The sequence below is a fragment of the Thrips palmi genome, unplaced genomic scaffold, assembly GCF_012932325.1.
Source record: "Thrips palmi isolate BJ-2018 unplaced genomic scaffold, TpBJ-2018v1 HiC_scaffold_8, whole genome shotgun sequence".
In the NCBI taxonomy this organism is placed as follows: Eukaryota; Metazoa; Arthropoda; class Insecta; order Thysanoptera; family Thripidae; genus Thrips; species Thrips palmi.
The window spans coordinates 1842029-1855286 of record NW_023144635.1 but is presented as its reverse complement, the minus strand read 5'-3'; the positions used below and the strand labels follow the sequence as shown (position 1 = coordinate 1855286).

At 51.8% G+C, this 13258-nt stretch overlaps 2 protein-coding genes across 2 annotated transcripts; one reads left to right on the top strand and one right to left on the bottom strand.

Annotated features, from left to right (window-relative positions):
- Positions 1-72: 72 nt before the first annotated feature.
- LOC117653402 (probable pectin lyase D) lies at positions 73-3296 on the bottom strand. The gene is made up of 6 exons (XM_034399047.1): positions 3124-3296; positions 2764-2975; positions 2438-2671; positions 630-851; positions 435-551; positions 73-327 (listed from the first exon to the last, which is right to left on the bottom strand). Exons 1-6 carry the CDS (start codon positions 3254-3256, stop codon positions 112-114), a joined length of 1134 nt encoding a protein of 377 aa, XP_034254938.1. The 5' UTR covers positions 3257-3296; the 3' UTR covers positions 73-111.
- A 640-nt stretch (positions 3297-3936) lies between these two features.
- Positions 3937-11134, top strand: LOC117653401 (mucin-5AC-like). Its single transcript, XM_034399045.1, has 16 exons — positions 3937-4094; positions 4476-4552; positions 4618-4923; positions 5138-5258; positions 5335-5425; positions 5504-8101; positions 8249-8374; positions 8445-8563; positions 8689-8823; positions 8904-9020; positions 9333-9519; positions 9709-9918; positions 9993-10138; positions 10215-10355; positions 10614-10717; positions 10895-11134. Exons 1-16 carry the CDS (start codon positions 4050-4052, stop codon positions 11028-11030), a joined length of 4659 nt encoding a protein of 1552 aa, XP_034254936.1. The 5' UTR covers positions 3937-4049; the 3' UTR covers positions 11031-11134.
- The last annotated feature ends 2124 nt before the right edge of the window (positions 11135-13258 follow it).

Sequence of the window (13258 nt, the reverse complement as noted above, 5' to 3'; positions counted from 1 at the left end):
ACCGAGAAGCGCACGACCCGCGCGCCCGGTCCTCGTGGAAACCCGTGGCACAACAATAACAACAAAATTACACCCAGTTTGTAGCAGTTTCTTTAGGCATTGCATCCGTTTTTACTCGCAGACGGCCGCGCGGGCGCCGTTGATGGCGGTTCTGTCCAGCTTGGAGAACTGGTTGAGCACGGCTATGTCCGCGCGGGCTGGACTCCGGGTGGTGTTCTGATACGTGTTCACCTTGCAGGACTGTCCGAAATAGGCTTGGCAGGTGGCTGCCTGAGCCGCTGTGTCGATAAGTTCCAGGAAGCCCCCCTGAGCACTCGGGAGTACCACCTGTTAGATAACACACAGCCCAGAGGTGCAATTGTGGCATAGGTTTGTTCGGGTACTTGACAGCAGTAACCCATCACCAAAAGTGAGATTTTCGTCGAAAAACTTACATTTCTGTAATTGATGAACTTATTCCCCTCGGCGAGAATATACGATCCTCTCCTCGGCTCCATACCGTTGTGCTTGTTTGTGTCAAACTCGTTACCCACCAGATGAACCACAGATTTCTGAAACAGAACGCTCGTTATATTCAAAATTCGTGAGCTAATATTTATCACGACACAATAAAAGATAGTAAAACATACCGCTGTAGACGTTCCAGACGCGTGAGGGATCCTGCCCGCCACGTTGTAGACACGGTTGTTGAAAAGCGTGATCTGGTCGTTGGTGCCCCAGAAGAGCCACAGCCAGTAGTGCTGGCCGTCGCAGTACACGGAGTACGGCGTGGTGCCGTCGAACTGGCAGGAGGAGACGGTGATGCCGGTGTTGGCGTACGTCCACGTCACCAGGTGCATGCGGCCGATGCGCTGAACAAACCAAGTGCACCGTCAGAGAGCTCTGCACAGTGGGCCAACTCCGGTGGAGGTGGCCAAACTTCTAGACGCGTTTTGAGCTCCAGATTCACTAAACGGGACACGAACCGTACGTGTGACCCCACCAATGGATTGATCTTCGAACGAGGAATCCATTGATGGGGTCACTCGCTCGGTTCGAGTCCCATTAGCGCAGTGGTTCTCAACCTTAGGGTCGCGACCCCAAGTGGGGTCGCGAAAAAATTTTAAGGGGTCGCGGCGAGGTAGCTGGGGTCGTGTTTTGGGCCGATTTTAAGCAGCCACTGCGTCTGATCCGAGGCGGGCATTTTGCTCCCTCAACCGGCAATTGGTCTTTGAACCTTCCTTTAGCATGCCTTTGTTACGGAGTGTGATTATCAGTCTTAGTTTGGGAGCAGTATTGTCTCAAAGTTGGCCGAAACGGTCAGCAGTGTCTTTGAAAAATCGTGTTTTGGGCCGATTTTAAGCAGCCACTGCGTCTGATCCGAGGTGGGCATTTTGCTCCCTCAACGGGCAGTTGGTCTTTGGACCTTCCTTTAGCATGCCTTTGTTACGGAGTGCAATTATCAGTCTTAGTTTGAGAGCAGTATTGTCTCAAAGTTGGCCGAAACGCTCAGAAATGTCTATGAAAAATCGTGTTTTGGGCCGATTTTAAGCAGCCACTGCGTCTGATCCGAGGCGGGCATTTTGCTCCCTCAACGGGCAATTGGTCTTTGGACCTTCCTTTAGCATGCCTTTGTTACGGAGTGCGATTATCAGTCTTAGTTTGGGAGCAGTATTGTCTCAAAGTTTACCAAAACGGTCAGAAATGTCTTTGAAAAATCGTGTTTTGGGCCTATTTTAAGCAGCCACTGCGTCTGACCCGAGGCGGTATTTCGTCCTCCTTCAACGGGCAATTGGTCTTTGGACCTTCCTTTAGCATGCCTTTGTTACGGAGTGTGATTATCAGTCTTAGTTTGGGAGCAGTATTGTCTCAAAGTTGGCCGAAACGCTCAGAAATGTCTTTGAAAAATCGTTGTGCCTGTTTTGGTCAACTTTGAGACAATACTGCTCCCAAACTAAGACTGATAATCGCATTCCGTAACAGAGACATGCTAAAGGAAGGTCCAAAGAACAATTGCCCGTTGAGGGAGCAAAATGCCCGCCTCGGATCAGACGCAGTGGCTGCTTAAAATCGACCGAAAACATGATTTTTTAAGACATTTCTGAGCGTTTTGGCCAACTTTGAGACAATACTGCTCCCAAACTAAGACTGATAATCGCACTCCGTAACAGAGGCATGCTAAAGGAAGGTCCAAAGATCAATTGCCCGTTGAGGGAGCAAAATGCCCGCCTCGGATCAGACGCAGTGGCATGCTAAAGGAGGGGTCCCGTGGGGTCGCGAAACTTTTCCTGGGGGTCGCGGAAATTTTTGGCTACAAATTTGGGGTCGCGAGCCGAGAAAGGTTGAGAACCGCTGCATTAGCGAATCTGGACCTCAAAACGCGTCTAGAACTGGTCTTCTTGCCCACTGTGCCCTGGAGTTCGCGTCCGATATGAGTCCCGGCCCACCCGACACGCACCCTAAACGTGCAGTTGTGGATCCACACGTTGGACACTCGGTCGAAGATTATGGCGTCGCCTCCCCAGATGACTTGCGGGTTGATGTCCTGGAAGGTGATGTCGCGGACGATGACGTTGTTGGCAAGGCTGATGCGGAGACCCTTGCCCACGAGGACGCCCTTCCCGTTGGTGCTCCGGATGGTCTTGTTCGAGGACACGATCAGCCCAGTCGTGCCGGCCTTGTAGTAGGAAACCTGAGACCAAGGCAAAGTGGAGGCTTAGAGGGAGGAATCCAGACACCCTCGCTGCCCGTGGATCTTTACCCTTCCTTTCGCCTCTCACGTACGGTCGTGCTATTCCGGTTGGCGCAAGAAGTCGAATCATGGATGAGGGACTTTTGGCCGTTGCCGCCACAGTTGTTGTAGAAGCACCCTTTGTCGTTGGCCGTGCCCTCCGACTTGGTGAAGTCGAACGTCGTCTGCAGGTCAATGATTAGCCTCTCTGTGCTCTTGAGGAAGTCCGTCAGCTGGCTGAGGCTGGTGGGTACGACGGTCCTGCCTGCGACGGAAACCACAGGCAGCTATGGTACAATGCTGCTTTACATTTATAAATAAATTGTTTTCAAAAATTAGTCAAGCTGCTAATGCTCGTCCAACAATAGGAGAGAGCAGACGAAATGCGAACAGACAAAAGGGCCTTTACACACCTCCCGAGCCACCGGTGGTGTTGCGACCAAAGCCGACCGGGGTGGAAATGCATTTCGGATTCCAGGCCGGCACGAGGATGGGGAGCACCAACAAGACGACGATGCCGACCTTCATGTTGGAGAGGCTCCGCATGTACTGACACCCACGAGGTAGGTGTGTGGTGCGAATATAGCCACGCGCGTCACGACTGTCGCGGACGTTGTGAACCACGAAAACTTTATTAACGACAGGAACAGATGGAAAGTTCACAATATTGCTTCATCGTTCACACTGCATACTACAAAGACAAACAAAAATAAATTTCAACACAAACACTGTTATTCAACGAATGTGACGTCATATTCGTTAGAATGTGAATAATGTCACGTTTGTTTAAATATAATGTCACATTCATTTGAATGTTGATCCATGTTCAAACGATTGTGACACCCTAATTAAAGAGCCGTGTCACGTCCAAACAAATTTGACATCGTATGGAAAAGAACGTGACAAAATTCACATTCTAACAAATATGACGTCGTTGAATTACAGGGAAGAGCAATCGACTTGTTTGTTTGGGAGTTGTTTATTGGGCTGAGTGTCACGGTTGGTCACGATTGATTTGTGTGACGTCATCCTGAGACCGTGACGTCAAACTAGCGCCCTATCACCTTTCACTATGACACGATTACGATTTAACTCGGTGAAATATAGAGTATGAATCGATGCAAAAGTTAGAAACTAACACGGATCGAGGCACTTTCTCAGAAATATCCCCAGTAGTTATCAGCGTTAGCATGGACGGGACGGGCTGTGCGACGGAGAGCGTCGTTTGTCTAATGCTCCTCGTCTGGATTAAGGAGTAGCGAGAACCTCAGTGCCAGGGGAGATGTTCACACTAGGTCACGGGCAGGCTGAAGCAGTCTGCAGATAGGGCCTACCGAAGATGGCACGGCAAGCGCTGCTGCTCCTAGCAGTCGCTGGCATAACGGTAAGTTTCTCGTAAAAGTAGTTTCGGAGTTGTCGAACAACTTTTGGCTGGATAGCGAAGGGTCCTGACCAATTAGCATTAATCCAATCATTTCTATTTGTTTATTCCTGTGAAAGTGTCGCAAATTGGTCATGGAGTGTTCCTTTTTATGAAAAAAGATTTGTGTTTCTTATTACGATTCTAAACAAGCTGACGTCCAAAAGAAACTCACAAAACTTTTTACTACACACTGTTTTTAATAAGACTTCGACTGTATCCACGGGACAAAAATTATTAGGAAAGGCATAACTTTGATGTCACTTGGCCAGGGCGACAAACAAAAAGTTCCAAACTTATGCGCACACGTCGCTCATGTTCTACTTTTGTTTTATCTCCTGGTAGCAAACCATAGCCGTGCCGCTTGACGCAGACTGTGGTGGCCAGCTAACATTCTGTTATGACTGTTCGACTCTTTTGACGTAAGTACTTAATATTAACAATTTGTTTGTTGATCGTCTTTAAACTGAAATATCTGCTTTGTTAGCTGCCGAAAATTAGGCAACTTCTACCGGCCCCTCTCGCAAACCACCTGCCCTTCGAGCACTCCTTACTGCCAGAATGGGGCCTGCGTGGCCCAAGGTGGCTCGTGCCTCAGCCCAGCAACCGCGGCTCCAGGTGCCACCACGGCCACGCCATCAAGTGGGGGATTCGCCTGCACCTCCGACGGCTACTTCCCGGACCCCAGCAACTGCCGCCGCTACTACTTGTGCGCTGAAGGAACCGCGTACGCCTACGAATGTACCAACAGGCGCACACTGTATGGCCACGACAAGGCCATGTGCGTTTTCGAGTAAGTGTCTAGGCCATGTCTCCAGAGTAAAAAAACAGCCATTTGTGTAAATAAGAAGTTACTTGTTTGTAAAAATATCAAGAAGTGATACTCGCTAAAAAAATGTTATATTCCAGTCTTCATGAAACTAAACTATGTGTTGATAGTGCCTTACCACTATTACAATGTAAGACATTGTATTACATAATTTTAAAACGTGTGTTTATTTTGACAGCACTGAGGCTAGATGCACTACAACCTCGTGCACAGCAAATCAAGTGGGCACATACCAACTCTACCAGCAAGACCCAACTGTGTACATTGTCTGCACAAATACTAGGCCAGAAGACGCGCAGGTATTTTATATTATAATATATCCAAAACAGAAAACAAGTCCATCCTCTTAAAGCTTCTTGTATTTCCTACGTACAGGTAGGGAGATGCCCAGCCAATTACACAATTACACAAACAGGGCAATGCGAGCCCTCGTGCACGGCTGATGGACGGTACGCACCAGTATCAGGTTAGGTTTTAATTTAAAAATTACACCTGGAACCACGCCATGGAAATCAATAATTCAAGTCAGTCTTTTTTTCAACAGGTGGTGAGGCTAACACATACCTGGAATGTATAAAGACGAGTTCAACAACGTTTGCTGGCCCGACCATACAAAGATGCCCAGGGTCATGGATCTATGAGCCCACAACCCAAAGGTGTGTACCCGCTCCACCAGCAACTACAACGCCAGCAACAACAACGACGAGTACGACGCAGACCCCACCAACAACTACAACAAGGGCGACAACAACCACTCTAACAACCACATCTGCACCGTCATCTGTTCTTACGAGCATAGCTGCACCCGCGTCCGTACCAACTGCAGAAGGTACATCCACATCGGGTGCCGCGCTTGTAACAACCGAAGCTGCCTCCACACCTGCACAAGCAACCTCATCTGCTTCTCCATCTGCACCAACAACCGAAGCAGTTTCTTCACCTGGACCGACAACCAATGCCGCTTTCCCGGCTACCGCTACAACCGAAGCTGCTTCCTCCATTGCAGCAACAACCGAAGATGCTTTCTCCGTTGCCGCAACAACCGAAGATGTTTCGTCATCAGATGCCACTTCAGGGCTGACAACCGATGCTCCGGAAGTATCATCAACTGACACAGCCTCATCAGATGCCCAGTCCAACCCAACAACAGGGGCTGCTTCATCACCAGATACACCATCTGTTCTACCAACAGAAAGTGCTTCCTCTTCTCCACAAACAACAGACGCTGATTCTCCATCTGTGCCAACAACCGAAGCTGTTTCATCACCAGACACCTCATTAATATCAACAACCGAAGGTGCGACCTCATCAGATGTCCCGCCTTTGCAAACAACAGAAGCTGCTTCTTCAGATCTCCCATTTATACCAACAGCTGGAGCTGGATCATCAGATGCCCCATCTGCACAACCAACGGATAATGCTTCCTCATCTCCAACAACCGAAGCTACATCATCAGACGCTCCAGTAGTATCAACAACTGAAGCTGCCACATCATCAGGGGCTCCAGTCCCAACCGCGCAACCAACGGATAGTGTTTCATCCTCTGCACAAACAACGGACGCTGATTCTCCATCTGTACCAACAACTGAAGCTGTTTCATCAACAGACACCCCATTCGTATCAACAACCGAAGGTGCGACCTCATCAGATGTCCCGCCTTTGCAAACAACAGAAGCTGCTTCTTCAGATCTCCCATTTATACCAACAGCCGGAGCTGGATCATCAGATGCCCCATCTGCACAACCAACGGATAATGCTTCCTCACCTCCAACAACCGAAGCAACATCATCAGACGCTCCAGTAGTAGCAACAACTGAAGCTGCCACATCATCAGGGGCTCCAGTCCCAACCGCGCAACCAACGGATAGTGTTTCATCCTCTGCACAAACAACGGACGCTGATTCTCCATCTGTGGCAACAACTGAAGCACCAGACGCCCCATTAGAATCAACAACCGAAGGCACGGCCTCATCAGATGTCCCGCCTTTGCAAACAACAGAAGCGGCTTCTTCAGATCTCACATCCATACCAACAGCCGGAGCTGGATCATCAGCTGCCCCATCTGCTCAGCCAACGGATAGTTCTTCCTCATCTCCATCACCAACAGAAGTTTCATCTGCATCTGTACCAACAACCGAAGCTCCTTCTTCATCGGATCTCCCATCTGTACCAACAGCCGAACCTGCATCACCTTCTGCTGCCCCATCTGCACAACCAACGGATGGTGCTTCCTCATCTCCGCTGACTACAGAAGCCACTTCATCTGTAGCAACAACCGAAGCTGCATCATCAGATGCCCCATCTGCACAACCAACGGATAATGCTTCATCGCCAGCTACTTCTGAAGCTTCTTCTCCAACTGTGCCAACAACCGAGGCTCCATCTTCATCGGATTTCCCCTCTGTACCAACAGCCGAAGCTGCATCATCTTCAGCTGATCCATCTACACAACCAACGGATACTACTCCCTCATCTGCGGCTACAGAAGCCACTTCATCTGTAGCAACAACCGACGCCGCATCATCAGATACCCCACCTGCACAAACAACGGATAATGCTTCAACACCAGCGACTACCGAGGCGGCTTCTTCATCGGATATCCCATCTGTACCAACAGCCGAAGCTGCATCACCTTCTGCTGCCCCATCTGCACAGCCAACGGATAATGCTTCCTCATCTCCAGCGACTACAGAAGCCACTTCATCTGTAGCAACAACCGATGCTGCATCATCAGATGCCCCATCTGCACAAACAACGGATAATGCTTCAACACCAGCGACTACCGAAGCGACTTCTTCATCGGATATCCCATCTGTACCAACAGCCGAAGCTGCATCATCTTCAGCTGCCCCATCCGCACAACCAACGGATAATGCTTCCTCATCTCCGGCGACTACAGAAGCAGCTTCTCCATCTGTGCCCACAACCGATACTTCTTCCTCATCTGATAGCCCTTCAATAGCAACAGCCGATACTTCATTGCCAGATGTCGTCTCAACGACCGTGAGTGCCGTTTCAACGGACACTTCCACGTCAGATGCCCAGCCTGCACCAACAACTGAAGCTTTGACATCGGGCACAGATGCCTCGACTGTGGTTCCAACTGAGCAGGACACAACCACCCCTTCGAGTGGGCAAACGGGTAAGACGCAGATCGCGACAGATACTTAAGTTATTTTTATCCTGTTTTTTTCGTCGCACTATTACTTTGCAACACTGCGACCAACCACAAGCTAAGGCATGTATCTCCAGTGGGACAACTACTTAAATTTGTTTTGCTTGTTTTCAGAGCAATCGGAAGACTACTACGGAATTGACCCAAATGTAGACGAGAATCTGTATAATCTTCCTGCATCTTTTCTCCTTGGGGCATCTTCGTCAGCTTATCAAATCGAGGGGGCATGGAACTCTGATGGCAAGTCTCGTCACTTCAGAATCCCTCACCCTATTTTCAAAATATTCTTATTTCAAATTTCTTCTTTCAGGGAAAGCGCCGAGCATCCAAGACGATTATTATCACTCGATAGGAACCGCTAACGGCGACATTGCCTGCGACTCATACAACCAAATCCAAAATGACATCAGTTTACTTCAAAATCTAGGCGTAAGTCCCACTTGATTTTGGCGCAACGTATCTTCTAAAACACTTTTTCAAAAAGAATATGCAGGCAATCTGAAAGTATGCAAAACAGGGATATTAAGCAGGGCGGTTTTTTTTCACTGTTGCAGTTCCAAACGTATCATTTTTCCATATCGTGGTCTAGGCTGTTGCCCACTGGAAGCAGTCTGGCAGCAGACGACACTGCAATCGACTTTTACGATAATCTCATACAATCTTTGACATCCAGCGGAATACAGCCTGTTGTAAGTACCGTCGATAATGATTTGTTTTATGGCTGGCGTTTCCAAAACAACTTTCCCTCACAACCTTGTCCGTCCTCAAGGTCACTTTGCACCACTGGGACACCCCGTCCGTCATTCAGAACGGGTGGCTGAATGCCAGCATCGCTGACTACTTCGTGGACTACGCGACCTTCGCCTTTAGCATGTTCGGCAACAGGGTAAGGACAACTGGCGTACAGAAGTGGGAAAGACCAGGAAAGACCGGCGCAGGCGGCCAAAACTCAAGTTGTGTTTTGAGCTCTAGAGTCACTCAACAGGGTTCGAACCAAATGTGAGACCGCACCAATGGATTCTGTGTTCGGAGAGCAATTTATTGGTGGAGATCACACGTTCGGTTCGAGTCCCATTTAGCGACTCTAGGGCTCAAAACGCGTCTAGAGTTTTGGCCACCTTCGCCCGTCCTCAAGACGACTTTGTGACGGTTGTTTTGTTTCTCTAGGAAACGATTTAACGCGTTGATCCTCCAACAGGTGAGAAACTGGATCCTGCTGCACGACCCCGTCAGCCAGTGCGTGAACGGCTACGAGCAGGGCCTCGCGGCGCCGGGCGGCTCGCAGGCAGCGCAGGGCACGGCGGCCTACCAGTGCGTGCACAACGCCATCCTGGCCCACGCCCGCGCCTACCGCGCCTACCAACAGAACTTTGCGAACCAGGGAGGTGCGTACATGAGGACGGGGCGGCGTGGCACTCTAGTGCGTTCGGTTTGGCTTTCCTTCTCGAAAGTCGTTTACGTCGCTGTTTCTCTCGAACTCATGGCGCGTCCCTCATAGGCGCGAGGTAAACAGAGCGACGTAAACGACTCTCGGAGTCAGTCTGCTGCACCTACCGACACTGGCGCTATTCCAGGCCGCGTCGGGTCCACGCTGCTGCTGGAGCTGGGCCAGCCTCTGCGGCCCGGCAACGCGGCGGACGAGGCGGCGGCGCAGCGCTACATGGAGAGCACGTTCGCGTGGCTGGCGGACCCCTTGACCAGCGGACAGTACCCGGCGTCGCTGGTGCAGGCGGCCGGCGACAGGCTGCCGCAGTTCACCGCGGCCGAGAGGACCGTCATCACGGGTGCGTCCTGCTTGGAGAGCGTCTGCTAGAAGGTGCCACCAATCGCAGTGTTCAATAATGTCACTCGATTCCAGGCGCGTCGGACTTCTTCGGGCTGAAGCACTCGGGCGCCAGGCTGTGTACGGACGGCGCCACTGTAGGGGCCTCGTACGCCGCGGACGTGAACGTCGTGACGAGCCTCGACGTGGCCTGGAACCTGACGGGCTCCGGCCGCGACCCGGTAAGCACCCCCTCCGGCGCAACCGATCCGATGTCGCCGTCACAAAGCTTGCGTAAAATGCGTGTTGTCCCGGCAGATTACTCCCTGGAGCATCCGCGGCGCGCTGAACTGGATCCAGCAGCGCTACGGCGCCGTCGGCGTCCTGGTGACGGACAACGGGTACGCCGCGGCGCAGGACGAGGCCACGTACGACTCGGCGCGCAGTGGCTTCTTCAGCGTAAGCTCCAACCTTTCACCAAGAGTGGATCCAGGGGCGGGTTCAGGAGGGGGTGACGACGCAAAAGTTGCCCACTTACAGGGGCAAAGAACGACCTTTTGCCTGCCTTTCAGGCGGCCTCGACCCCTTCAGGGAGGGCAATGCCGGGCAGTGCCCCCATCGGCACCCCCTGGGTTCGCGCCTTGTGTCGGCTCGCCCTCGAGTACTCGGTGCACTTGGTTTCGGCCTGACGCTCTACTCTTTCTTTCTCTCTGGCAGGGCTACCTGCGCGGTGTGATGCGCGCCATCGCCGACGGCTGCAACGTGCTGGGCTACGCGGCGAGGAGCCTCATGGACAGCTTCGAGTGGGAGGACGGCTACAGGTGAGCCATGGCGCTGCAGTGTTTTTGTCGCTCCGTCTCCCTCGCACGCATTGCTTGGCTCATAGAGGTGCGAGAGAGAGTGACAAAACGCTGTCCGGGAGCGGTCTGCAGAGGGTAGTGCAAGGGTCGTGAAAGGGTTGGGAGGGGCCTGCGTTGAATTTTGTGGTGCTGTTGCAGCCTCAAGTATGGCATCGCCAAGGTGGACTTCGACTCGGCGGCGCGCACCAGGACCCTGAAGACGTCGTCGGCCGCGTTCTTCCAAAACGTTCTGACCACCAGGAGAGTGGACTATGTCCCCATAAGCCCCTCGTAGCGCCGCGTCGCGCCGCCTCATCTCTTCCATCATTTTCTGCATCTTGCCGGCTGTCGATTGTGCGCTTGTAGCAAAACAGTAAATAAATGTTTTCCTATCCATTCGGCAGTGTCTATTTTTATTTCACAGTTCGCGAGACTATTGCGACGGCCTGGTGACGTCGCGGGTCAAAGATCCGAGCCTGCAGAGGCATACACACGCCCACACGCCACCTGCAGATAAGAAATGTCATTCAAACACACCGCAAGGGCAAATAAAAATGGAGTCGGAAAATAGAGCTAGAGGAATAAACAGAGTGGGGAGAAAACGAATCTTTAAATCGAGGAGCTGACGAGGTGCATTGCCGCTGCGGTGGGTGTGTGGTCGTCTTGGACGGTCTTGGACTTGTCCAGGGCCGCCTACCGCTGGCCTTGTGGACTTGTAATACAAAGCGTGAGACATAGAGTGCTCGTCTTGGTTCTGCCCCAGCACGGACCTTCTCCGGGTCACCCCGCGCCTCACCTAGATGTCGTCTGAAAGAGGAAAAATGATTTTTCTTTTACCGTACATTTCATTTACAGAACAATTGCCGCAAGTGGGAGTAACTGTCCTCGGCGCCGAGGTGGCGCTGTAAAGTTGCTTCAGCCGGGCGCCTGGTATACGATCAGTTGTGGTCTAGCCCGTAATGGTAATGGTAATGGTAATGGTGGATAGCCCAGCGGTTCCCAACCTTTTTCGGTTCGCGACCCCAAATTTGTAGCCAAAACTTTCCGCGACCCCCAGGAAAAATTTCGCGACCCCACGCGACCCCTCCTTTAGCATGCCTTTGTTACGGAGTGCGATTATCTGCCTTAGTTTGGGAGCAGTATTGCCGCAAAGTTGATCAAAACGGTCACAAATGTCTGAAAAATCGTGTTTTGGGCCGACTTTAAGCATTTACTGCGTCTGATCCGAGGCGGTAAATCGTCCTCCGTCAACGGGCAATTGGTCTTTAGACCTTCCTTTAGCATGCCTTTGTTACGGAGTGCGATTATCTGCCTTAGTTTGGGAGCAGTTTTGCCACAAAGTTGATCAAAACACGATTTTTCATACATTTGTGACCGTTTTGATCAACTTTGCGGCAAAACTGCTCCCAAACTAAGGCAGATAATCGCACTCCGTAACAAAGGCATGCTAAAGGAAGGTCTAAAGACCAATAACCCGTTGAGGGATGACGATTTACCGCTTCGGATCAGACGCAGTGGATGCTTAAAGTCGGCCCAAAACACGATTTTTGACAGACATTTGTGACTGTTTAGACCAACTTTGCGGCAGTACTGCTTCCAAACTGAGTCAGATAATTGCACTCCGTAACAAAGGCATGCAAAAGGAAGGTCCAAAGACCAATTGCCCGTTGAGGGAGGGTGATTTACCACCTCGGATCAGAAGCACTGGATGCTTAAAGTCGACCCAAAACACGATCTTTTACACACATTTGTGACCGTTTTGATCAACTTTGCGGCATTTAAGCAGCCAGTGCTCGGCGTGTGGGCCAGCCGGGAAACCACCGCGACCCCAGGCGACCCCATCCACCTCGCCGCGACCCCTCAAAATTTTTTCGCGACCCCATTTGGGGTCGCGACCCCAAGGTTGGGAACCGCTGGGATAGCCTGTCCCGCCGACTTGCCGTGTCTTGCGGGCCGGCCTGCTCGCCAGGCGGCAGTCTCCTCAGGTCGAAGTCCCAGGCGTAACTTGACGTCGCGCAGCCGACTGATTCCGAACACTGCTTCGTCACTCTGCCTTTCTCGCACCTCTGCGGACCGCCCCATAAGTGCGAGAGAGACAGAGCGACGAAAGCAGTGCTCGGAATCAGACGGCAGCTCGCGGCAGGCGTTGCACAGTGGGCCAGGAAACGGCGGAGGCGGCCAAAATTCTAGACGCGTTTTGAGCTCCAGAGTCGCTAAACAGGACTCGAACCGAACGTGTGACCCCACCAATGGAATTCTCGTCCGGAGAGCAATCCATTGGTGGGGTCACACGGTCGGTTCGAGTCCCATTTAGCGACTCTGGAGCTCAAAACGCGTCTAGAATTCTGGCCGCCTCCGCCGGATTCTGGCCCACTGTGCGTTGAGGGCGGCGTAGTTGCGGAGCAGTTTCCCCGAGTTTCCCCGCCAACTCGGGAAGTTCCCTCCTTCAGGCGGGATACCCACGTCGCGGGAGACGTCCTGCTCGTCCTGGACGACGGCCAGGAAGAAGGCGTGAAGCTCCCA